This window comes from Acanthisitta chloris, unplaced genomic scaffold, assembly GCF_000695815.1.
Source record: "Acanthisitta chloris isolate BGI_N310 unplaced genomic scaffold, ASM69581v1 scaffold14646, whole genome shotgun sequence".
Taxonomy (NCBI): domain Eukaryota; kingdom Metazoa; phylum Chordata; class Aves; order Passeriformes; family Acanthisittidae; genus Acanthisitta; species Acanthisitta chloris.
This window is the reverse complement of record NW_008678846.1, coordinates 8,060-34,442: the sequence shown is the minus strand read 5'-3', so window position 1 is coordinate 34,442 and position 26,383 is coordinate 8,060. Positions and strand designations below refer to the sequence as shown.

The following is a 26,383-nucleotide window of genomic DNA, read 5'->3' as shown; positions in this document are numbered from 1 at the left end:
ACACCTGTTTTTCAAAAGTCTGTCACTGTTGTTTCATGAATATATCAGCTTTGCACTGCCATGAATGCACATGCACAATAAAGGGCAATCACTACATACTATTGTACATGGTGGGAGGAGGGGAAAAAATCTCAAAGCATTAAAAACATTTTGAAGTATATTTACTAATTTCAAGAATCCCAGCCTTTCCCTGTATGCAGACACAGCATCACTACAGAAGAGTGCTCCTTCTAAATAAAATACCCCAGGCATTTATTCCGCTCACTATCCATTTCTTCAGTTTCTAACTCATAATGTTTCATGGCAACGAAGTACCGGATAAAAGTTTCACCTAATGCTTCCTTAATGCACGAATCTTTCTCCAGTGCAACAAGAGCATCTTCTAGTTTCAGAGGGACTAACGAATGTTTCAGATCACCAGTGTCATTTTCCTCTTCGAGCATATCATCATACCTAAGTCCTCTCTTTACTCCATCAAGGCCTGCAGCAATAGTAGCAGCAAGAACCAGGTAGGGGTTTGCTGCAGCAGAACTTAGTTTGTTCTCTAGATTAGTGCCTTTTCCACCATGACATTTGACATTAAAGGCACAGCTGTTGTCATTGTATGCCCATTTTGCATTGACAGTCTCTTTGGATTCTTTACTGTATTTAGAATAAGGCTTACGGCAGCTGGTGGTAGGAGCCATCAGGCAGCTGATAGCTGCTGTGTGTGCCAAGAGACCTGATAACCAATTTTTTCCAAGCTCTGAGAGCTCCTCAACTCCATAACCAGCAGAAAACAAATTCTTTTGGCCGTTCAGATCCCACAGGCTATGTGACAGAGCCCCTGAATTGTAGAATCCTGATTCTGAGAAAAAGCTAGCCACGTAGTTATACTTCTTAGCCACCTCTTTAATGCCTGTTCTGAACGTGAAGGCACTGTCAGCAGCATCTATGCCAAATGCTGGATGAAAAGTGATCTCCATTTGCCCAGGCCCACTGGAAGAAGAAAAGCTTTCAATGTTGGCACCAGCATAATACATTCCTTCAATGAGCTCCTGAATAAAAGTCTGGTCATGGTTATTTAGTATCGTGGCTGCAGGAAAGGATATTGTCTTGGAATTTACAACTTCAGTAATGCCATAAATACAAAATTCATAAGTGAATGCAGAGCGCAGGGAGAAGCCATTGTCCTGAAGCTGGCTCAGCTGCTTCCTGGCAATGTGCCTTGGTGAGGTCATGAGTGGATTGCCCAGCACAGTGAAGGAATCACATATCACTCTTGCAGTCTGCTCAGTCCAGGGTAGTATTCGAAACGTCGATAAATCCGGGTTCAGAATTATGTCACAATTAAAATTGGTTGCATTTATGTAATCTAATTCATTATCTTTAGGATTCAGCGTCAGCTCGAGATAACTTCTAGGCATGGCAACACCATGAATTGCTTTCTCCTAAACACAGAGCAGAATGACATATTACCAAATGAGAAAAGAGGACAAAGGTATTTTTTATGTACATGAAATATGTGCAACTCAGATTCTCAGCAACAGTATTTTTCCTAAGAGAACACTAAAAGGCAGTGATCACTAAACCAGAGGGCAAGAGTTGGTTACTGTGCCATTATGAGGCTAAAAAACTTTCTGCAAGATTGGTGTGAAAATTCTGGCATCAGTTGTTCCAATGATAATTTTTTTTATTTCCATAAAGAACTAAAAAAAAGGTTCAACACCTTTCTTTTATAGTCTTTATAGAATTATTGACATCACCAGTTAGGTGCAAACTTTGCAAGTCAAACTTCTACCCACAGTTAGTCTGTTCAGCTTCCATATCCTCTGAGCATTTTCTTTACCTAGATCCAAGTGACCACACAACACTCATGGCAATACAGATTCATGTTGTGACTTCTCTTTAAATGCCATGCCATGTACCTCAGTGTGTTTCAGATGCAATGTTTAGCAGAAAAATCTCACTTTCTGGACTTAATAAGTTTGGGCACAAAAGGCAGGGAAGCACTTCCAAATGTCTCAGTATATCCCTTTTAGGCAGCAAACAGGACAAACTCATTGTTACATTTCCTTCTCCATTTGAACAGAAACATTGGACCCCAAGGAAGGATCATCTACCTTCAAACAAGCATCTTTACAATTTACCTTACATCCAAGCATTTAACTGATAAAAAATGCAATTAGGCTGAGCTCGATGAACTGAAATTTGGCTCATGTTTGCATCTTACCTTTATTCATCTAAGGGAAAGGATTGCCATCTGACTGAGCAGAGGAGACAGAACAAACCTAAAAAAGGGCAGCTGAAAAAAAACCAAAATTTTGCCTATACAGTTGGAAAATTGTTGAAATACTTCAAACTGCACACAGTAGTCTCTCTTAGTATAAATGAATGAATGAATGGCAATGAATGACTGAAAGAATAAAGTCTGTCTTCTCTTAAGTGGCAGTCCAGTGGGATAATTTCCCCCTGTGTGACACCCATAGCCAAAACTGCAGACTGGTGAATTCTGCTCCAAGGTATCTAAGCTGTCCATTTGACACTGAAAAGGTCTTCAAGAAGATTACTCTATGGTAGTGCCTCTCCCTCCTCTAACCCTGCTACCCCAAAAACTGTTCTTTATGTATACACATTTCTTATTGCCCCAAAATTTAGGCTGTCAGAGCTTCAATTTGTTGGTAAGTAAGGTTGACACCAAAGCTGAACACGCTGATCTGGACATTTGCAATTTGGCATAGCAACTGAAAGAGAAGTTACAATTAACCTAGCACCCTTCACAAGAATTAAAATGACTGAGAAGTTTGTTTTTCTAAAAGCCGAATGACATCAAGAGAGCAAATTATATTTAGGTGATACAGTTGCAGTTTAGCAATATCTAAAAGGGAAATAATGAATACACAACTTGGGCTTCAGAAGGAACTTGAAACAAAAGTATTCTACATCTCCTCATGTTCTTATCTTTTTTGAGATCTTTCAGTAAAGTTTAAAATATTCATAGTGATATGTGTGCAAGTATAATACAGATATGCACATGAAGTATCACAGAAGCAATATACTGAAAAGTGAGGATTATTTCCTAATATGATCTTATTTCCTCAATCATTAATATAGCAAATATTGTTATTAAGTCATCATGTAACTCAACATTATTCTCCTGTGTGATTGACAACCATGAAGTTTCTTATAACTGAAATTATTTTCACTCAGTCATTTTCTTTTTTTTCAGTGTTCACTCCTTTCTTTTTGCACTTTACTGATGTTCAGTAAAACAAAAACTTTTATAATGCATTGAACCTGAAAAGATAATTCTGAGGAAAGAGATTATTAGAACTTCAAAGAAGAGAAGTTCTTTAATTAGATTACTCTTTGGGGGAACAGAGGAATAGATGATTGCAGTGATGAAAGAAGTCTAGATCCTTTGGGAACTTGAGCAAATGGAGGGCACAGATAATTTGTTCTAAGTTTGAGTTGCTGCCTGCACTATGGAAAAAAGACATAATTTATGGCTGGGGTCATGAAAACATATAAAGGTTCAGCTAGAAACCAAAAAACTTACGTGAAAAAATCGAGAAGGAACATTCTTTGATCTTGACACACCATGGAGGTCTATTGATTCAAATCTGACAAACTGCACGTTGTCCCTGGCCATCTGCTGCTTAATAAATTCAATATGAGAGAACAGGTGAAGGAGAGTTGGACTTTCAAGGCCGTTTACATCAGGGTCTCTGTTGGATGCTACAAGTGAAGAGGAATGTTCACGTCAAACAAAATAATTAACGTTGGAATACAGGCTGCTCTAAAAACTGCAGTGGTGGGAAATTGCAGCATGGAGGGTAAAAAGAAAAAGGAGCAAAAGCTATGGATCATGAAACAATTTGGTAAATAAACACATATTTTTCCCTCACACCCTGTATAAAGTCCCACATTTTTTTGGAATGATTTATAACTGAAAACTTTTTTTCAAGTTGAGAACACAGAGGAATCATGGTAAAGCCAGGGATTTCTGAGGGATACCTCAGCTCTTTTGTTGAGTGTATTTAGTAGCACAAATAGCAACTGGATACCTATTTCCCATTGAAGACTGACAGAATATAGATGCTATATTCCTTCAACGACTTTGAAAAGTGCATGGATAAAGAAACATGATAAAAATGGCACTTGTCTTCTACTAAACCTTTCTGAAGACCTCCTGAGGAGGACTGCAGTCTCCTCCTCCACAGGCAGTGACTTCTAAAGGAAGTCTATGCATTTGTGTTTTTGCTGTTATGGAGTTGTCTTCTTGACTGCATTATGGCAGCTGTAGGACTGTATCAACTTCTCGACATGAAAGCAGTAACATCTGAGTGTAACTTCCACAATGGAGCAGAGAACTGAGCCCAATAACTTCCTTTCAATGACCTTTTATCTCTTCAGCCTGTTTTTCTTATGAGCATCTGTGTACTGTCCTCCTCTTATTCCAGTTGAACTACATAAGGCATTAATTTCCACTCAGTGCAATAAACTAGACCAAGGTGGAAATTTTATATTAAGCTATGAAAAAAATGTGAAAAAAAATACTTGTTTCTTAGTTTCTGGAAGAAAATTCCTCCATTCTTCCTGAGGATATGATCAGACTTTACTTGAAAGATCTTTTGCAGATCTTTCAGATCCACAGTGGAAGATCACCAGTAGCAACCACTCACCACTGCCCTTCAAATGGAAACTTAAAGCTTCATGCTGAGGCACTCTGAAGGTCAGTGGGAGCAATCCCAATCTCTCCAGTAGTAAATTACCTGAACTAGAGCAGATCTCCTTTAGCAGTAGCCAGCAGGAACAAACACATCTCTTTGACCTCTCTTTGGGGCAAGTAGGACAGCCAACTGCAAGGCTGTAAGAAGGCTCTCCAGCTGGCCCAGCACAAGGCTGTCAGATTATTCCCTGAGAAGGCAGTAAACTCATCCATGGTCATAGACTTCTCAGAGCCTTTGAATATTACTGGAGCATCCTCCTTATTTTAAGTTGGTAAAGTAAGAAGAGGTTGAGTAATAACAGTGTTCCCTGAGGAACAGCAGGTGAAAGCACAGGACAAAATTTTAAGTAAATATAAGAGTCTGCAGGAAAACAAACTAAAAATTGAAAAGGCAAAAGCAAGTAAAGAATTTTGTCACATCCACTTCCCCTCGTGGTATCTTTCCCTTTGATCTGCTTCAGCTGTAAGCTGCTTATGGAAATAGCTTTTTTTTATAGTGTCTTCTATAAACACTAGGGCAATATGTCCTTTAAAAGATGAACATTAACCAAGAAAGTCCTGTTTACAAATTTTGTGTAACACTCACTCTGTTACAGGTGCTGCCAAAACATGACTTGCCTATGCCATCCATGTAATTTGATTACTGCTTGTAAGGTTGTTTTACAACACACATGACTTGCCTATGCCATCCATGTAATAGCTATTTGATTACTGCTTGTAAGGTTGTTCTACAACATCATATTTACTGGGCTTTACCAGATTTGAACTCTTTATAAACATGACCATTGTTTAGAAGTTTATTAACAGCTAATAAACTGTGGCTGTTTATTAGATTAGGAGAATCTAATAAATTCATAGAATTTCATAGAATCATGGAACATCAAGGTTGGAGGAAACCTCAAAGATTATCAAGTCCAACCATTAATCTGTCACTGCTGGAACCCCTAAACCCTAAACCAGATCCAAAAATCTCTTAAACCCTTCCAGGGATGGTGACTCCAGCATCTCCCTGGGCAATATTCCAGTGCCTGAACAACCTAACAGGGAAAAAATATTTCCTAACATCTAATCTGAATCTCTCATCTCAGCGTATGACCATTCCCTCTAGTCTGTTCATTACAGGCATCTGTTGCCTTCAAGCTAATGTTATTTGAACAAATACATCAATTAATAATCATATTCTATGAACTAACATAAATTAACAGAAAATTCCTATAAAATAAGCTAAAATTATTACCTGAAGAAACAAGAATTTTTCTTCTCCAGTTGGACTTGTTATGATTGAAGATATATACTTTTAAGTCATGAGACAAAAATGCTTATACTGATATAGTATTAGGCTAAAATTAGTCTGTGCACCAGTCTAGATATCCCACTAGTCAAAAGACAGATATATTTATGAGATCCTCTATGCAAAATCCTTTAGAGTCAATGGAAACAGCCATGCAGCCTTCATGCACTTTTTAGAGTTTATCTTTTATATCACTTGCAGACTAGCTTTCCCATTGAAATAATAAGTCTCTGTAAATTGTAAGACAGACAAAAATATCTTCATGATTTAAGATCTCTGATTGATTTTGAAAATATGAAAGGGGATTTGTTTCTTAAGCAATATTTAGTGAATAACCACTGACTACTTATTTTTCTCCAGAACAGGTCCCAAAATAATTTTTCTTGCTGGCCACTAAAATCACTGTCAAACTACATCCACGAAGCCAAATATGATTAAAGTTTAGAAAGGTATAGTAGGAACTTAGTGCTCTGTCTTTACCCTGCTCATAGAGTCATTATCCAGGTCATTAGTTGCTGGAAATAAGGCAGCTAATTAATAAATATTAGAAAGTTCTGGTTGATTTAGGATCACAGTCTAAAAGCCTCACACTCCTGTGAGGGAGGAGTCTGTTCATGAGTATAACTGTTTCCCTAACTCTCTGGGCCTCTAGAAATAATGGCATCTCTCTTTCATTTCAAAAATTCTGCTTATGGAAATAATGAAAAATCAACAAGATGCTCAGCTTTTTGTTCAGATTTTCATTTTAAAAATCCATTAAAAATCCTTTGAAATCCTTCAAAATCTTCACCAAATCATCAGGACACAGAAAGGAACTTAATGTTTCTTTGTCTGTGGTTTTATCTGTATTTCCCTCTTAAATTACCACTGAGAAACAATTAGTATTATTCCTTTTTCTACTGTAATTAGTTCAAAATATCTACAATTATAAACAGAATATCATCACATATTTAAAAAACATTAATAATACATAACTAAAAATATTACAAGAAAATCTTTAAAATGTTTAAATTATTATTATTATTCCTAGCAGAAGGGTGGTGTAATTCTTAATATTATTATTTATCATTATTAAATATTATTGATATTGAAATCTTTCAGTTGCTGAGAGCAGCTGGGCAATGCTAGGGCAAATAGTTGACATCAGCTTTCCCTTCTCAGCAAGAGAAAAGTGCCACAACAGAAGAAAGTTCACATGTCCCAGATCAATCTCTCATTTTCTGCTTGTTCGAAGGATTCCCTTCCCATGGTCCCTTATTAAATCACAGAATAACTAATGCAAACAATATCTCATCTCTGGAAGAGGTGACTGTGTCAAGCTGATGAAATGAAAAGAACGTGCTACATGTTGCCAGGGGACTTGACAATGACAGGCACAGGTTGACCTAACAAATGTAGTAATATTGTAAGCTCTTCACTGAAATACACAGCCACCAGTGGAACACAAGGCAATAACCAGCAGGAACACTCCAGATACAAATCATGCACTGGAGAAGGACATGTTTCTGGCAGTTCTCCCCCAGTCTCTTCTTGCAGGGAACCAGCAGCAGGACAAGAGGGCACAGACTCAAGCTCTGCCAGGGGAGGGTTAGGTTGGATATTAGGAAGAGATTTTTTCCAGAGAGAGTGCTCAGGCATTGGAATGTGCTGCCCAGGGAGGTGGTGGATTCCCCATCCCTGGAGGTTTTCAAGCTGAGACTGGATGTGGCACTTAGTGCCATGGTCTAGTGACCACGGTAGGGTTGGACTGGATGATCCTGGAGGTCTCTTCCAACCTGGTTGACTCTATGATTTCTCCCACTGCCCCTCCAGCAGCACCAGTTGTGCCAGACATTCTCCCTCCTGACACCACAGTGCTGCAGCCACAGAGCTGCTTCACAGCCTCCCCCTGCCCCACGAGGCAGCCTGGGCACACCTGAGTCCCACACTGCCCCAGAGAGCACCTCCCTGTGCCCTGTGGCATCCTATGGCACCTGTCACTGTCCCAGAGCAGCAGGGAAATAAAAGTCCTTGCAAGGACAGAAATTGCTATGCCACTCCAGGCAGCATTTCTTCACTTTAGAGCTGACATTGGCAACAGCTATTAGCAGGTGTTCTTTGCAAAACAGTCTGTCTAAAGAGAATGGGGGTTGTAGTTCCTTCCCAAAAAGACAGACTCGTGGTTAGGAGCAGGAGGGTTAATAACCAAATTAGCTTTAATTTCTTCTACGTCCTTAGAAATCTACCACTGGATGCTCTGAAGATCAATGTGAATATTGAACCCCTTCATAAACTGGATACCTTGTGCTGTTGATATTCACTAGCAGTGAGTCCCATGGCCCCGTCATAAAGTGGATACCTTGTGCTGTTGATATTCACTAGCAATGAGTCCCGTGAGGTAATCACACTTCTACACTCTTCTAAATCCCACAGAAATTCCTGTCAGAACTAATTTAAATATCTCTGCTCCTCCTTACAAGACACTGGTTTGTATGTATAAGAACAGCCACTTGACTTGGTTTGTATATCATGTTACTTACTGCTCTCACTTCTGTGTTCAAACATTAACAGCCTCTGTTTCTCAAACCTTGGATGACTTACATGAGCTCTTCCTATACCATATATCATCTTCTGTGTTCAAACATTAACAGCCTCTATTTCTCAAACTTTGGATGACTTACAGGAGCTCTTCCTATACCATATATCACAGCCACAGCTCTTCCTATATAGTTCCTATTTCTAGTTTTCTATTTCCATCTGGTTTTTGACATGGTAAACAGAAATGAGTACTGTGAATGTACTATTGCTGTGAATAGTGATCAGAAACATCTTCAGTTGAAAACATTATGCAATTTACACTTCTTTTTCACCCAAAATTCAGCTTCACCAAAAATGTTTACTGATTCGATTTCTGTGGCAAAGTGCCTAAAAAGTTGTTTCCTTCCTCATATTTCTACTCCCCTAAAAGACCCTTAACAGCAGAATAAATACTTAAGCATACCAGAAACTTATCAAAGTAAATATATTGATCTATTTGATATTGATATTTTTAATGTTTTTTTTCATTTGTTTCTTTGTCTCATGACAGTCTGCATTCTTCTTGAATCTTAACTGCAAAGCAGAATTTTTACTGCTATGACATGGAGACGCTCACTTTTTTCATGAGTTTTATAGCTAATTTTGAGACTGACAGACAGCTTCAATCTTCCATGAATTATTCCTTCTATACTTCATGACAGCAACATGACACAGCTTCTCAGAGGAGATACATCACCAAGAATCAAATACAAAAATAAGGTTTTATTTCTTAAAATGAAAGATAAAATAAATAACCTATATTTTTCTACATTCCAGGTATTTTGTATCCATGTCTTCTGTACTGAATGTGAAAATTATTTCACTTAGGCCAGAGGATTTGCAAACAAAACATGCAGGTGTCTAAAAGAAAATTAAGGTGAGTAATTTCCACTGGAACTACCTAACTAATAATCCTAAATATGATGAATCTACACTGGCAGATCTTTCTTCAAGCTCAAACAGAAATTATGGATTTAAGGAAGGAATCACTGAGCAAAGTTGCATGAACTGAGGTATACACTATTGCAAACTGGGAAGACACTTCTGGTCTAAAAGTATTTGACCTAATTTAAAGAAATCAAGTGAGAATCTTTTAGAACTTTACAATAATTTGGGTTGAAAGGAACCTTAAACATCAACTAGTATCAATGTCTCTGCCATGGGCAAGGGCATCTCCCACTAGATCAGGTTCCTTAAAGCTCCATCCAACCTGCAATTGAATCTTTCCAGATTGAGGGAGAGCACTGCACTAAATGGGAAACAAAGTGTTTTAGGGAAGGTATTTTGTACAGTATTGACAATAAGGACTCAAATCTTCTGGAATATGTTGTAGAAGAAGAGGCAGTTGACAGAGAAATCAAGCAGAGAATAAATTTCACTTGCATCAGGTCTAATCTAACTCTTTCACTATTATTATAAAGAAAGTAAACATCTCCAAGGGGTGGCAAAGATTACTGTCTGAATACACCACTTTTTTTCACACAGGATCTTGGGATGACTAGCTTATTACTGATACCAGACAGAGATAAGTTAAATCTCACCTAAAATGGGACAAAATAGATCAGAAAGATTGTGTGGAAATCCTATCTGAGCATTTTTGCTTTGTATGGATTAAGAGGAAAAATGGAAAATCATACAGAGTTGCAGAGCAGGAAGATTTCATCTATTGGTATGGAAGATAAGAGACTTAAGAGTTTTGGTTTAAAGAAAAACAGCTGCTCTTAGGGCTTATGAGGCAAAAAAAAAAAAAATAGTGAGATGGAAAAGGAAAGAACAAGACAGAAAATACGATATTTTTTCAACAGAAAATAAGGGCAATTGAGAAGGTTTAGAAAGGAGCTGAGGTTCAGCCCTGCTAGGTTCAAGTTGGGTTCAAAATATAGAAAAAGGAAGGACAGAAAAATTGAACTGAACTGCAGATAGGGCTTAAGGAAAGAACATAAAGGAACGGTATGGTTTTGGCTTTTCACTTTAGAAGAGCTGTAAGAACAGCACAGATTATGTGAAATACAAAGCAGGGAAGGGTAACCAGTGAAAAAGGAGTCCTAAATCCCTAAGTAAGACATGGCTACTCTGCAGGAATTACAGCAGAGGCAGTGACTATGAAGTGACCACTTATACCTCCTGATTGTTCACGTACAGAGCCCAAAGAGTCTCTATTTCTATTTCTATGCCACTGACCAGACTTAGTGAGCAGCACCTTCCTGTGAGCACAGAGGACAATGAAACCACACAGGGAGCTCAAATTTTGTTAAGAGTGTGTGAGCAAACTTTGTAATGCCAACGGAGCAAAAAGCTTAGGCTATTTGCTTTGTTGAAGTCTTCATAATTCTGTCCCTACATACTAGGTATCATCATTTGTTAGTGCCTTATTACTGAAAATAAGAGCATTAAACAAGTTGAGAGTGACAACATGAGGTTCATACTGTAATAGCAAACAAAATTGCTTGTAGGACTGATCAAATCCACTCAAAGCAAACAAAATTGCTTGTAGGACTGATGAAATCCTCTCATAAGTATGAAATACAACCTGTTAGTGTCTTCTCAATATGCTTTTCTTTAAAAAGACAAGTTAGCAAAGGAACTTAGTGTTTGGTGTCAGCACCTGTATAACACTTCATGTGGTTCTTGAAGCATTCAAACTTCTTTTACTGTGCACTTGACATTTCAACAGTCACTAGGTAGGTACTGGTGTCTGCAGCCATAGCTGAGACACATTTCCTTTCTTCAGAATTTTCCCTCTCAAACAGTCCCTGATCACTTTGGTCATATTTGCATGGCCTCACTTGATGTATCCTCACAAAGATGAGCCCTGTTGAGAGGATCTCCTCCTGGACCTGTTCAAGTTTCTGGGGGGGCCCAGCTCTGCCATTTCCTCTAAGTAGATTTTAAAATAATTTTTTATCCCAGCTACAGACAAAGAGAATTTGAAGCCCCAGGTGTTAGACTGAATCCAGTGCACTGCCCACCTCCAGCTACCTGGAGGTGCTGTTGTCTCATGAGGAGCTTCATGAGAGATTTCTCCTCAGCCTGTGTGGTGGCACCAGGTTCTGTAGGTCCCTCTGACATAGAGTGTGTGTGGCTGCTGGAGCCACCTGCAGCCCCTGGGTGTGTGTCCCATAGCCCCCTGAGACAGAGAGGGTTGACACACCAAGAGTGTGGTCTATCTTGATCCTTGGGTGCTTCACATTGCTCCAACAAAGTTACTTCCCTTGGCCTGCTCTCTGGCTACCATATTATTAATATTCTAATTTAGTAGCATGCAGAGCAGCATGTGATAAGATCTGAGTCCAGAGAGGTTAATATACACTTACCTTATGTGCTCTATACACTACACATACAGCACGTGAACGTTTTCATGTCCATGTGTGTGTGCACACTAAGCAGTGTCATATAACACTATATACATGAAATTTCATATGATTCTTTACTGTTTGGAATCTTCCCTCTTTGTCCTCCAAGAATGCAGACACTGAACAGCTTATATAAAATTCCTAAATTCACATCAGTGCAGTCAGTATATTCATCCAATTAGCTACATGTGTTAGTTTCTATCTTTCCATGGAAAAGAGCATTAGATTAAAAGAGCTTTCGCTTCAGCTCCAGTTTCCCTGACACTGTCCACATAAAATTTTTCATACTATCTATATCTATCTAGCACATCTTAATATATCTAACACATCTTCCTCTTTTCTATTATTTTTTCCCAAGTCCAAGCACTTCTTCTACAAAAGAGCTGACAAGAAATGGACAGAATGCACATGCAGTAATATTTCCACATTTTTCAACCAGAATTTGGGAAAAATTACAGGGATTTATTATTTTTGAGAGATGTTAAGCATGTAACTAGCATATCAAACCTCTGAGGTACTCTGAATCACTACAGCTGAGCTGCATGTTTTAACCCATTACTGCTGATCCCTAGAGATTTTCCCTTAACTGTGGACTTTTACAACAACAGAGGATAATTCCTACTTTGGCCATGTCTAAACACTGAAGAGATCTGAAATACAACCTCTTGTAATTTTTGTAAATGTTTTGGATCAAGTCTTCTGGTTTGAGCAAGTTCAAATATTTGAAAACTTGCAAATTGTAAGAGGTTGTATTTCATATCAACTCAGTGTCAAGATATCTTAGATCCAAGACTTCAGGCACTTTGATAACTAAAATATTTAACATAATGTTTTAGTCATAAAGATAAAATATTTAGGCCTTGATCTTATCAATCCTAATAATCACTGGCAGCAATGAAATACTGTTTATGCAAAAGCTCATTAGAGAGTGCAGAATTTTATCTAAAAACTTTTCACTTAAGTCACTGAATGTATTAAGCGAAAATTAAATTTCAAATACATTTCTTATTATGTAGAAACTTTTTGTGTGCATTCAGTTTACTATTGGAAATGCACAGTGAGCCCTAGAACTTCTTTGGTCAAAGCCAAATGGAATCCAAATCTCATGAGATTCCAAAACTTTTGATTTTGAATATGTTTTGGATGAGGCAAAACAGTTTTCTCTCATCTCCTTTCAATGTTAGTTCTCATCTATAGTTCTCTTACAGTCATTGCTATCCCCAGTGATAGAGAGTAGGATTAACCCTACGTAGCTTTAGGCATTTCAGAGTTAGACAAATGAGCTAAACTAATCATCACAGGACTTCTTCCCCACCCTGGGAAAGATACACTCACCTCCAGAGGTCAACTTTTCATCAACCCTAATACCTCTTGGAAGACAAAATGCCTATCTTTATTGACTAGGTGATAAGCTTGGATTAGTTCCTTCATATTAAGTGCCTAAAATTGGGTTGATATGTCCGTGTGGAATCTACAGTAAATCCCTTCAGTTCCCTGTACCTTGTAAATGGTGTTATGACAAAGAATAATTATTCCTATGTATTAAACTCTATTGGCTGGTTTTGCAGAGAATGAGAAAACAGTAGTAATCTAAATATGACAATGCATTTTGCCTTTCAGCAGTATGAAAACCAGTGTAGTCTGGGTAGGGGACAGCATCAAGTGTAGGCTGAGAAATAATCCTCTAACCTCTTTATCCTAATAGACACGAATAGAGAGTGATTCAAGCGTGAAATATCTTTTCAAAGCTTTATATTCCTCATGCAGTGCCCTGATAATGTTCATGGATATCTTGTTCAGACTTGTTCAAACTGGGTAACACAAAATGTCTACTGAGAAATCCTGCTGTAGCTAACAACATTTGATATCTCCAAATTGTCTGTTTTCAGAGTATGTCTAGCAGTGTTTCTACCCCTCTGAAAGGCCACTTGAAAAAACAAGTGGGATAACTTAATATTGCTGTAAACACTTAACTGCTAGTATTATCTTTTATGACATATTTAATGATGGATAAAGTACATTATCAATTAAGAGATTCATATTTCTCGTATCAGTGAGATAGTCAGAAGGTAAAATATCTATCCAGAAAAGCTGATAATATAATCTCAGCCTGATGCTCATGGAAATGTATTAATCTGATATCTATTCAGCTGGCAAACTGTTGTTTGTGTGCTGCCTGGAAACAACAACAACCTGCTCAGGCCCATTACATTATCACAGCAAACAATAGTTTCCAGTTTGCTGATCCAACTAGTCCACAAGTATAGCTTTTACACTTTCAAAGAAATCACAGCCTATTAATAGCAATTAATTGTCTCTATAAACACTTCCCAAATGGACTTACTGAACAGCATGAAAATAAGTGTAAATTGTCTCTATAAACACTTCCCAAATGGATTTATTGAACAGCATGAAAATAAGTGTAAGTTCTCTGCCTCATTTGCTTTTCTTCCCCTATAACTTACATGAGATTTTTTTTTTGCATTCCAGTCCTCTCACAGGACAAATAATTGAAAGTATCATCTCTACATGGGAGCAATTTCCATAGCTGGAAATGTTAAAAAAAAAGGAAGTTTGAAGAAGCCCAGATACCATCAGAGCTTTGCAGTACCTAGCAGACTTTTGGGAAATGCTGCCTACACTCAGTTTAAATCAGGAAATATTTCAGGTTTAGTGACAAAGACGTGTGTGGCAGTTTTTGTCAGGCAGTTGGGCTTTATAAATGCCTTGCATGGATCTAGGGCACAACTTCTGATCCATCCTGATCACACACACACCACAGGTGTCAGTTCTCTCACACAATAGCTCTGGCTCAAGTTTGCAGCTTAACAAAACACCACAAAAACAACAAAGCATTTTCTTTAACAGGAGAGCAGGTGATGTTTAAACATCCTTACCAGCTTGGCCTGTGGAGGAGTCAAACTGAACCTCAGGATCTGTGCTTTCTGCTGGTGTAGGAGCTGGTGGCAGTCCCAGAATAAGTTGATCCACGTCACTTCCCTCTGGTTGCTGCTGATCAGAGCCGGCAGAGCTGAGGGCCAGGAGAGTTTTGCTCTGCTGTCCCACTCCCTCCTTGTGGAAGCTGTGATACTTTCTCTTCTCCTCTCTGAAATGGGGACCAAAGGTCTCAAAGTGTCTGCTCTGCTTGTCAGCTGCTTTCTCCCAGGGTTTCAAATTTTTCTGAGCAAAAGTGCCACCTGCCCTGCCACCGAAGCTGGGCCCATGAGAAGGCACAGGACCTTCACTCAGAAGGTTTTTCAACTCTTGCAGGCTTCGTTTGGAAATGCCAGGTGCCCCTGTGAAGGAGCTGGCAGGGCTGCTCCCTTGGCTGGTGATGGCATTGCCCAGGCAGCCTGTCTTCGTCACATGAAACTTGACAACTCTTTCTTCTATCCCATCCCGTTCTTCTGGTTTCCTCCCTGCCTGCTCACTGCCTTTTTCCCTCTGCACTGCCACCACGCAGACACCTTTCCCTGTGCACCTCACAGGCTGCTTTGGCTGAGCTGCTGTGTCTGTCTCCTCGTCAATTTTTCCCACTATTCTTCCCCCAGTGTTTGCCTTTTCCTGGATTCCTTGTGTTTCTTCAGAGATGTCTTCTTTCCCATCGCTGCTAGAATGGGAACTGTCCTGACCCACTCTGTCCTTTTGTCCTGCTTGGAGAGACTGGTCTGATGGTGGCTCTGAGCAACCAGTGGATCCTTTAAGAGGACAAGGATCTGGGAGTTTTGAGGTGCTGGACAACTCCATCTTCTCATTCTCTAAAGGAGGAACATACTCTGTAGGACCTTTGATTCCCTTTTTCTTTCTGAAACCACATATATTGTTGCCATCAACTTCATCATTGTCACTTTCAGATGTGTTCTGCAACCAGCAATAAAATATACAACCAAATAACAGGCATGAATGACACAGAACATGGCACTGGAGATCTACCACCAGCTGCATTTACCTTGTAGCACTTCCATTATTTCTTGCTGATGGAGGTCTCTGTGGACACTTATTCTGATTTTTAAAAATTCTCATAGAATTATTTTTCTTACATTTTAGAACAAAACTGGTGAAAATGCCTCATAATATAGCTTTTAAAATATAAGACATAGTACACTGTGTCACATCATTTGCCAAATGTGCCCTTATAAATGTGAAAAAAATTGTGTTTTAATAATTATGTTTCAGTTTATTCCTGCACATATGAAAAGTATTGGTATTTATAAAGGAAATTTATTGTCCTGAAACACAGAACACTGGAAATCCTTATAAGTGTGAGGAGTGAAACCTGAAAATAGACAGCTTTTAAATTAATTTCAGGATCTAATTTGGAGAAATAACTGAAGTTCCAGATCAGTTATCAAAAGGAAAAACTCAGACTTGGATGTGTAAACAGGAAAGAACCTGAGGATTATGTTTAACTTTATATATGACATTGATATAGGTTTTATTGTAGGGAGCAGATTTTAAAATGGATATAAATGTGGAAAAGGTGTAAAAAGGAGCTACAGAAATTAATGTGTTTGCATTACCCTCAAAAATATCAAGAAATGTTTGGTTCATCATCCCTCCTAAGTATCCTGAGCCTATCACAAGTGTGATTAGTCTGATGCTGACAGGGAAAAGGACAGGAAAACAAAACCAGACACATTCAAATTAAAAAATAGCAGAGATTTTAATATTGTGGGTGATCAATTCTTTCATACACTATCAAGGCAGGGATTGAATTCTCCATCTCACAAGTCCTAAAAGAGACTCCCTAACATGGTTTAACCAAAATGTAAATCACCCCATAGCCAATCACAAACTGTTATATTGTTTATGAATACCTACTCAGGCATACATTTAAGACATATTAGCAGTTCTTGGTTTGCTTGGGTTTGGCTGGAATTAACACCTGTAAAAACACTGGGAAATCAAGGGATATCCTCTGAATGAGACCATTCCTTACCTTTTCAACACAGGAATCATCTGCTCTCTTTCCAATTTCTGACTTTCCAGAAGAAGGGATCTGCACAAAAGCAAAGTGAATGCCAGTCTGGGTAAGGCAAAAGGGATTCCTGTTGCAGACAAAAGCATGTAGAAGAAAAGGCAGCAGCATCTAATGTGCATGTGGAAGGAAACAGTTATGTGGCCTCCATGAAGGTCATCAACAACTCCCTTTTTCTACATTATTCCTCCCTATTTTCACTATTTTCTCATTTTGCTATTGCCCATCATTATCTAGGCAAAAAAGGACTTATGACTTCTCTAACATAGAGCTCACAGAAATATTTTCTTCCTCTCTTCCCCTTGCTTCAAAGTTCTATGGCACACTGTATGCACAGCTACTTTGGGAGCTTGCTGGTCACCAGCTCTACAGGGAGAATAAACCACTCTGTGCCTGTAACTTCCATGGACATATCTAGACAGTGATGTGCTCATGCTAACCACTTGCAATCAAACACAGTTACCAGCTCATTCCCAACAGGAGTCCTTGCTTACCCTAGTTTTACCACTCAGTTTTTAATGAACTCATTTCTTCATCCAAGGGCTTTGGTTTATACCCATAATACACCCTATAATACCCCATAAAATAATTCTGGGTGTTTGCTGATACCCCTACACATTCATCCATGTGGAACAGCCTAATTCCTACAGTTCTGCATCATTATGGAATAGAAATGTAATGAAAGAAACAGCAAAGCAGACAAAACCTGATTGTAATGCAGAATTACAATGGAGAATTTTAACACTTCCCTTAGTAATACAAAAAGGGGAAGGAAGCTGAGGGAGAAACAGTAAGGGTGGAGGAACTGGTGTCTGTCATACAGAAAACCACAAATAATCTTAAAGTCATCATATTAAATTTCTAGGTATACAAAATTATTTTTTGAGAGAAAGTAGAGTTCCAGCTATGAAAACTATTGCCATAAAAAGGTTGTATTTTGCAATTAATTTAGGAAAAATATCTACTTCAACAGTAGATATATTGTCATCATAAAAATATACTGATTCCCAATTTATAAAGTTGTTGTTTCCTTTGAATAACTTGAAACCAGTAACATAATCACAACACCAGATGCATTTCTGCTTTATGAAGTATTTCCACTCTCTGTGCTGAATGCTGACCACTGAAAATTTTAAAGTTAGACTAAGTTTTTGCCTGTTTTCCCTGTTGTATATATCTGAACTATGTTCAGCAAAATGACTGAAGGAAAGTTGTGCACATTCTTTTTTATAACACCTGTCTGAAATCAGACAAAGGGTTGTTAATGTATCCAAAGCAAAATGCCAGAAAATTGCCTGTTCACATAATTTGCCATTCTAAAGAGTTTCATGAACACAAGGTACCATCCCCACATTATAGGCCTTACCAAAACAAATTCCTTCTGAATAAAGATGACCAGGTTAAGGACTGATCACTTGTACATTTGTTAATGGAAACATTAGTTTGAAATCAATCTCTAATAACTGCTGTGTCTATAGTATCATAGAATCATAGAATTTAAGGGTTGGAATGGACCTTACAGATCATCCAGTCCCAACCCCTGCCCTGGGCAGGGACACCTCCTCACTAGATCAGGTTGCTCAAGGCTCATCCAACCTGGCTGTGAACACTGCCAGGGTTGGGGCAGCCACAGCCTCCCTGGGCAACCTGGGACAGGGTCTCACCATCCTTAGAGTAAAATACTTTTTCTCACATCTAACGTAGACTTTCCCTCCTTCAGTTTGAATCCATTACCCCTTGTCTTATCACTGCAGTTCCTAACACAGAGTCCCTCTCCAACTCCCTTGTAGGCTCTTCAGATATTGAAAAGTTGCTCTGAGGTCTCCACACAACCTTCTCTTCTCCAGGCTGGACAGCCTGTATAGTAATCTGCAAATGGTTTCTTCCCCATGAAGAAATACAAACTATGGTACAATGTTTTGATTATAGACCCAAAACAGATACTGTGTCCATTGCTTTTAAGCAAAAACAGTGATATTTTTACCTTCAAATAAATAAAACTCTCAAAATTATAGGGAACAATCTATGCAATACTTTAGGTCCTCAGCAAAAGGCATACTGCATGAGTTATGTCACAGCCTTACTTGTCTAGTAGTTTTTGTGGTGTGTACCATCAGAAAAGGCTCAGTATCTGGGCACAGAAGGGAGAGCACCCAGGAACAGGACTTATGAATTTTCTGTATAATTTTTTAAGTCTTTAAAGGATTTTTTCCTACAGAAGACAGATGGTTCAGTGAAATAGCACCTTGAAAGAGATAAGGTGTGAGTGAGCTGGCCACAAATCATGACTTAATTTCATTGAACCATGTGTCCTGCTATGCTGAAAGAAAAGCAAAACAGTCATGGCATTAATATGGCAAAAATTCTGAGTACTTTTCATTTTCTTTCTGATTGTTCCTACATTTTTGTTGCTCTAAGGCAGCAGTAAAAGGAGATACTCAGGCTACTTCAAAGCTCTTGTAGCCAACATTTGTTTCAGCATCATTCCACATTTATTAGCTTATTTACAAATATTACTGACACCTTAAATCACAGGTCTTGACAGTTTGGGAATTTGTTTCTCTGTCTTAGCAAGTGAATGCTTTGGGCAGTGATTCAAGTATTCCTGCCAGAAGGATCAGGTCCAAAATATAAACAGTGGAGCCCACATAAAGCAACAAACTGAGATTCAGATATTTTTTTCTGAAGTTTTATCTGATGCTGCTTGTCACTGATAGGTATTGGTACTTCCTCAAGTTCTGATTTCTGTTAGGACAACTTGTTCCAGTGCTGCAACTTGTGCTGGTACCTAATTCCCACTGCACTGGAGTTTTCAGTTAGAGATGGACCAGCACAAGTCCCACAAGAGGCAGGAAGAGTAGAGGTGGATCAGACCTAATTTCTCTTTATGGATAATCTCAGCTCATAGAAATAACAGCTTTGCTTGTGTTCACCATGTACCTGCAGTGTCTGAGTACACAAATCTGGATGTCTCTGGTTATCAGCAGAGCATAAGGGCTATGCTCATGCATTACAGCAGCATAGTAAGGCACCATGCAGGTGGGAAGAGGAAAGGATAGAGGACAATATCAGCAAGAAAATATTTCAGCACTGTGCAGATGGAATTGCTTGCTCTACTTCATCCAATTACATGCCACTTTTGGCATGTGATCAGGATTCTACAGCTGATGGACATTTTATATCTTGTGGCGACACAGAAAACAGATCTAAAGCAATTTTTCTTTATCAGTTTGTGTTCACTTTTAGGCTTTGTGCAGCTCTGAAGTGGAACATTAACTATATCATGCAATACAGCACTGCCAAAAGGCAGTTTGGCTGTAAACCTGCCAATCCACAAGCTGAGAGCATTTGGAAATGTAAAGTGTTGCCTTTGGGAGGAATAACAAATGCTGAGGTTTCTAGTGTGTTTGAAACACAGGTGAAAATCCAAGGCAATTCTAGAAGTTTTTCCTCAAAAGGATTTTATGAGTAAATCAAAATGTATCTGTAGTGTTCTATAAGGCAAATTCAGAGGCTGTGGAGGGAACCTTCTGTTTTTCTCCTGCTGCTTGTGTCATGACCTCAGGCAAGACTGCAAATGCTATCATGGTTTACAAACCTCTCTCAAAAACATATTGACAAAAAGAGACAGGGAAATGACAAAAAAACCCTCATAGCAGAGCATTTGAAAGAGGAAAAAAAAAGGAGAGAAAAGGAGTTAGTTTAAAAGATGCTCTGAGTAACTGCAGATGAATAGCTGCAAAAGGATTTCTATTGCAGGGAAAGGTGAAAGAGGCAAGGTGCAACTCTAGCAGGAGCTTTTGTATATCTAATCAACAAAATACACCAATGTTCCTGCTACTGGCTACCCAAAAAAGTGATGCAAGAGCTCAAGAAAATGCACTGGGGTCTCAGTCACATTCTCATTTTTGTTTCAGATTGTTAACTTATTTTAGCCATTATTTTAACTGCCCATTAAGAGGTCAGATTATGATCATCTCCTTAGGGTTGGACTTGATGATCTTTGAGGTCTCTTCCAACCCAGCTGATTCTATGATTCTGAGTTTGTGGCAAAGACTTTTTAAAAACCAAAAGATTAATTTTGCGAAGAACATCGGAATGTAAAAAAATGGTAGAACTAAGAGTTAGAAAAACATAGGAAACTAAACCAAAAAAAGGTCCAAAATATATAAGGCTTGGCTGGCTGAATTTTTTATTTATGCAAGCTTAAACAGCTTCACTCAGGCTTGATTTTTTTCTAGCATGTAAAACACTGTTTGAAAACTACTTAAATGTTTCCAGCCTAAAAAAAATCGAAAAATATTGTTCAAGTAGAATCATAGAATTCAAGTAGAATCATAGAATTCAAATAGAATCATAGAAGTAGTGCTGACATGTGACATTATTCACACTGTCTGAACTTCTTTCCAGGTCTAATTCAAAAATCACAGTTTTTCAAAGTATTTCAAATGTCATGAAACCCTAAATGCTGAGGAACTTTTTCTGTCCCACTCTGGCTGTAACCTGGTTACTCTTTACAGTTCCCCCAGGTTGGTACATCAAATTTATTTAATCTTTTTGCATAGTAATGAATTTCAAAAACTTGAAGCCAAGTCAGCAGGAGATGCTGCTTAAGACCTCACACAAGTGTGCCCATAAAGCAAGTCCTCCTGTGTCCCAGTGCTTTCCCTGCCCCTTCCCCTAGCAGATGGAAACATTGCCCAGCTGCTCCCCAGCAACCAGGCAGAGAAGGAGCAGAGGATGCAGGAACAAATTATCTACTGCTGGGAATTAATGCAGCTTCACTGGAGCCACTGGAGCTACAAAGATTTGCACCAGGAGGGAATCTGGCCATGGAGTTGTACCAAGGACAGCACAGCTAATTCCAGGGAGTAGCTCCAGGCACAGAGAGAGGTTTTGGCTCTTGGGTGCAGTGCTGAAACAATGTGTGCAACGATAAACACACTCTGGTGGCTTGGAAACTAGAAACATGAAGATCACAGTACATTGTCAAGATTATTTTTGTGACTAATTTCTCCCTCAGTGACCTTGCTCGATGAAGTGTCTCTTTGAGAGTGATTAACTGCTGCAAAAACTTCCTAGTGAAGGACCTGAAAGTGGCATAAATATTAGATATATCTGATTATTTTGCAGTTAGAGCAGCTGAAGCACAAACCTGCCATAGGTCAAGGGAGATGTGTGGCAATGTGAGGTGCAGAAGAAAAGCTTCCTTACTTCTTCGAAACTTATAAATATACTCAAGTTGATTAAAGTCCTTCATGTGAAAATGAATGGAATGAGGTTAGCTCACAATACTGTGCTGCTTATTTTCACATCTGACACCTGCCTTTATCTGCTACACCCATCCAAAGCCTTCATACTACACATGCAATTATCAGATGAGCTGCTCAAGGTCATTGATTCTCGTGCTGCCTCAAGGCAGCAGAGTTGTCCTTGGGACAAGATTATTTGCAATTACTTTTCCTTGGACTATGCCACCTGCACCACGTACCAAACAAACACAAAAAAAAACCACTAAAAATAAACAAACCCTGAAGTAAGGCTGAGCCTCGAAATTAATAAGTTGACCCTGCCTTTATGGTGATTTGAAACTATAGAAGCACAAATTAAGGACTAGAATCTGTTTTAAAATGAACTCATATAGAAACTTAGCTTGGCAGCCTAACTCAAGAGTGTCACTCTCCAATCCAGGTCAGGCCCTGGTCCACAAATTGCAGAGCTTTCATTTATATTAAGGAAGTCAAAGCCAGTCTGTCTTCCCACAGATAGTAATAGGATCAGATTTTAGACATCTATTACTTTGGGTAAAGTTATAAGTGAAAGCAATGTGTTAAGAGTTGCTTCCAAAAGGAAATTGAGGTTTTTCAGCTTAACCCCAGAGCTGCATCTCCTTCAGACTTAGACCATGCTCAACACACATGCATGAAGATCCTAGCACACAATCCACAATGAAGTATGCACTAATTTGAAATCTTGAGGTGGATGCAATAGGTATTTTATATCAGCACATCTGCTCAGAAATCATTCACGATCATTCTCTTACCTGCTGAGTAAGATCTTCTTTTTTGTTCATGTCCACTTCATTCTAGTTCAGGTCACCATTAGAAATGACCTAGTAAAAATGGAGTAGAAAGACATCCCATATTTATAGGCACAGCTACAATAAAGGTGAGTTCAAACAGAATTGCTGTAAAGTTCTTTTTCCAGAAGGCCACACAGATGATGAACCATGAAGAGCAACCCCAACGTGTCATGGCCAAGAGCACTGCTTTCTGGAACAGCAATAAAGTAGTAAACTGACAAATGCACATTATTAGCTGCCTGCCTGCCTGGAAACAAAGACAACTGAGTATAAAACTGTTTTGCTCAACTTTTCTCCTCACAAAAGGCTTTTGTCCTGTAACAAACCATTTCTGTTCTGGAATAGAAGCTATTGTTAGGCTCCTTAGAGGTAAAACCTATACTGGGCATTATAACAACAGTATGTTGTTGAGGCACATGAACAGGGATTTGAAAGACACAGCACAGTGCAAGAGCAACATGCAGCACCAGCCTGTTATTCTAGATGCTTGCATGTTGTTAATTAACATCAGTGCATCTGGTTGTATTAGAACAGGGGAGTGATCTTTTTTGCATTAGATCTCTGAAAAAAAAAAATCAAATATTAGATAAGCTTGTCTTTCCTATGCTTTTTTATTTATCAGGTTTAATATGAATGCAAAGGACTGTGTTTAACTGGCATTTCATTCATTCAAGTTCCTTCAGCTGACATAGTATTACAGGATGGCTCTATAATGTGTGCTTGTATCAACCCTTACCAACAACCCATCACTCAAAAAATCCAAATCAACATGATGCTCAGATTGGCATTTAACCCTGTGAAAACTTAGGTTTGGCTTTTCTTTTTAATACTTTCAAAAATATAATAAAACAAGACTAGTTTGCTAAAATTACCCCATCAAAATAATGACTATGTGTTAGGAGCTATAATTCACAAAAATCTTAGGCATCACCAGTCAAACACATAAGTACAGGTGCATCATGTAGAGTAATATATTTATAGCTATATGTTCCTTGTGGCAGCACAGGAAAGGGAACCTCAAAAGAACAGGAGAAGGGTGTTTTCTGGAGGAGAAACTGAGACTGACATAAAATGATCCCTTTCTTTCAGAATGTAGAACTGATAACATGAGTTTGCATAACTATTTAATTTAAATATGCTGGGCTTCAACAACAGTTTATAAAATACTAATCTAACAATCTAGACACTTCAGAAATATGACACAGAACAAACATCACAAAACTGATTACTTATTACTTTAACTACAGATACTTTGCACACTGTCTATGATGAATAAGTGGTAATGAGAAAGTGCAAACTGCTCATTACCCATTAGTGGCTCTTCAGCAGCTAAAAAAGAGACACAGCTTCTCTGCTGACAGCTACTGAGGCAAACTGCCAGCTCAGGGGAGAGCTCCACTGGTGAGCTGATGCCAACCTTCAGACACACAACTTCACCATCATTGTGGCTTAGAACTGTTTCTGATTTTAGCTACCAATGTTAGAGTGGTTTGTTTCATGTGTTTTCCAAAAAAGAAAAAGTGGTTAAAATTATTGCTGCTTGGACTCTTCTCCCATTCAGTTTGGTTCTCCAAAAGGGGAAATTTCTATATACTCAGATTAACATCACTTTAAGCATTGGAATTGGAACCAAAATAAGACCCTAGCTAGAGCAAGAATTCCTGTGTCTCTAGCTCTACCTAATGCACCTTCCTTCTCCACCACCACAGCAGCAATATCCACTCACTCCCCTGGCAGTCACACACTGCCACAAGGAGTTGCTGCAGTGGGTGAGCAGAGACACAAAGCTGTGCAGTAGTTAGAAAGTTGTGCCTGGTTTCCTATGGCTCTTCCAGGACAGTACCACATGGGAAGTCTGGGCATCACAATATAAGAAAGATATTAAGTTCTCGGAGAGTGTCCAAAGGAGGCAATGAAGATGGTGAAGGGCCTGGAGGGGAAGCCACATGAGGAGTGGCTGAGGCACTTGGTCTGTTTAGCTGGAGAAGAGGAGATTGAGAGGAGAACTCATTGCTGGATACAACTCCCTCAGGGAAGGAAGTGCAGGGACAGCTCTGACCTCTTCTCTCTGGGCCCAGGGACAGGACCCAGGGAATGGGCTGAAGTTGTGTCAGGGCAGGGTTAGGCTGGAGATTAGCAACTGGTTCTTCTTTCCCCAGAGGTGTTTGGGCCCTGAACAGCTCCCAGGGCAGTGTCACAGCCCCAAGGCTGACAGAGCTCCAGAGGTGTTTGGCCAATGCTCTCAGCACAGGGAGTGACTGGCAGGGATGTTTGTGCAGGGCAGGAGGTGGACTGGGTGATCCTCAGGGGTCCCTTTTAACTCTGATTACTCTGTGATTCTGCCTTGCAGCATGACCCTATGCACAGCTCATCATCAGACCTGTGACAAGGTCTGGAGAGGTGCACCAGCAAGCAAGGCACAAGACACTCCATCCTGTGAGTTCAGGGCAACTGGCCCTGCAGACTATAATTAGCAATTAACATGGATTAAATTAAATCCAGGTATTGTTTGAAATTCTAACCCTGCAAAAATACATCATGTGAGCATTAGTACCATTATTGCAGTTTTACAGCTATCCCTGTAGTGCTGCCTCACTGTGACATGCTCTCTGAGGTGAAATGCAAGAAGCTGCACAGCAGAAACCACACAACAAACCCTGACACCATCTGCAGCAGCTGGGATTTTCCACATTAATTTACCATGCAAATTTCTGGCAGATGTAACAGACCTTACTTGACTCATCATCCCAGCACTGTCACAGGCTGAGGTGCTGTGGTTGCAGATCTTTGCATTCTGAAATCAGTATTCTTCATTTAGCCTAGAACCACACTAGTTTGGGAGGATATAAATCCATGCTGGAAGAAGGTTAGATGGTTCCCATCAGTTGTCAGCATGGACTGTGACCAGTGCATCATCATTTGATTCTTGTTGCTTCTCCTTATTTGCCACTACCCCCCATAGATTTTTCTTTTCCATATACAGTCAGTTTTCAAGTGTTTTCACATTTTGCCTATCAACCCCATTTTAGCAGAACAATGGGGAGAATGCACTGCCCTCTCTTGGCTCTTGCCCTTGTTCACATGCCTTCCATGCCCTGCAGATAAATACAGCAAGATACCCATCGTGCCCCAATCGTTTCAAGTTTTCCAGGGTTACCTTGCCTGCTGGAGAAAGAGAAAAATGACACTTAACAGCCTTGGTCTTTCATTTAGACTTAAGAAGGGAGTTTAGATATGCCTTAACACAACCTTCAAATTGCCCCAGGTTAAACCAAGCAGTAGACTGACAATTACCATTAAAAAATCCCAAACCAAACAGTTCAGTATTTAAAAAAGTTATATGGAAAAGATGCATCAAGGATCTTTCTCTCCTAGTCCACATAAGCTCTGGCCTAAGAAGTAAGGGAAAAAC

General features: G+C 39.2%; 1 protein-coding gene across 1 annotated transcript; it reads right to left on the bottom strand.

Moving 5' to 3' along the window:
- Positions 1–230: 230 nt before the first annotated feature.
- On the bottom strand, positions 231–22,962 carry LGSN (lengsin, lens protein with glutamine synthetase domain). Its single transcript, XM_009077071.1, has 4 exons — positions 22,933–22,962; positions 14,809–15,772; positions 3,539–3,717; positions 231–1,430 (listed from the first exon to the last, which is right to left on the bottom strand). Exons 1-4 carry the CDS (start codon positions 22,960–22,962, stop codon positions 231–233), a joined length of 2,373 nt encoding a protein of 790 aa, XP_009075319.1.
- Between the last annotated feature and the right edge of the window lie 3,421 nt (positions 22,963–26,383).

Bases quoted from the DNA above. Each gene is read 5' to 3' on its own strand.
- LGSN (XM_009077071.1), bottom strand. From the start codon at position 22,962: ATGAACAAAAAAGAAGATCTTACTCAGCAG. The intron at 15,773-22,932 runs GTAAGAGAATGA...TGCTGGTTGCAG, and splicing joins AAGAAGATCTTACTCAGCAG to AACACATCTGAAAGTGACAA. The intron at 1,431-3,538 runs GTAAGTTTTTTG...CTCTGTGTTTAG, and splicing joins TTCCTTCTCGATTTTTTCAC to GAGAAAGCAATTCATGGTGT.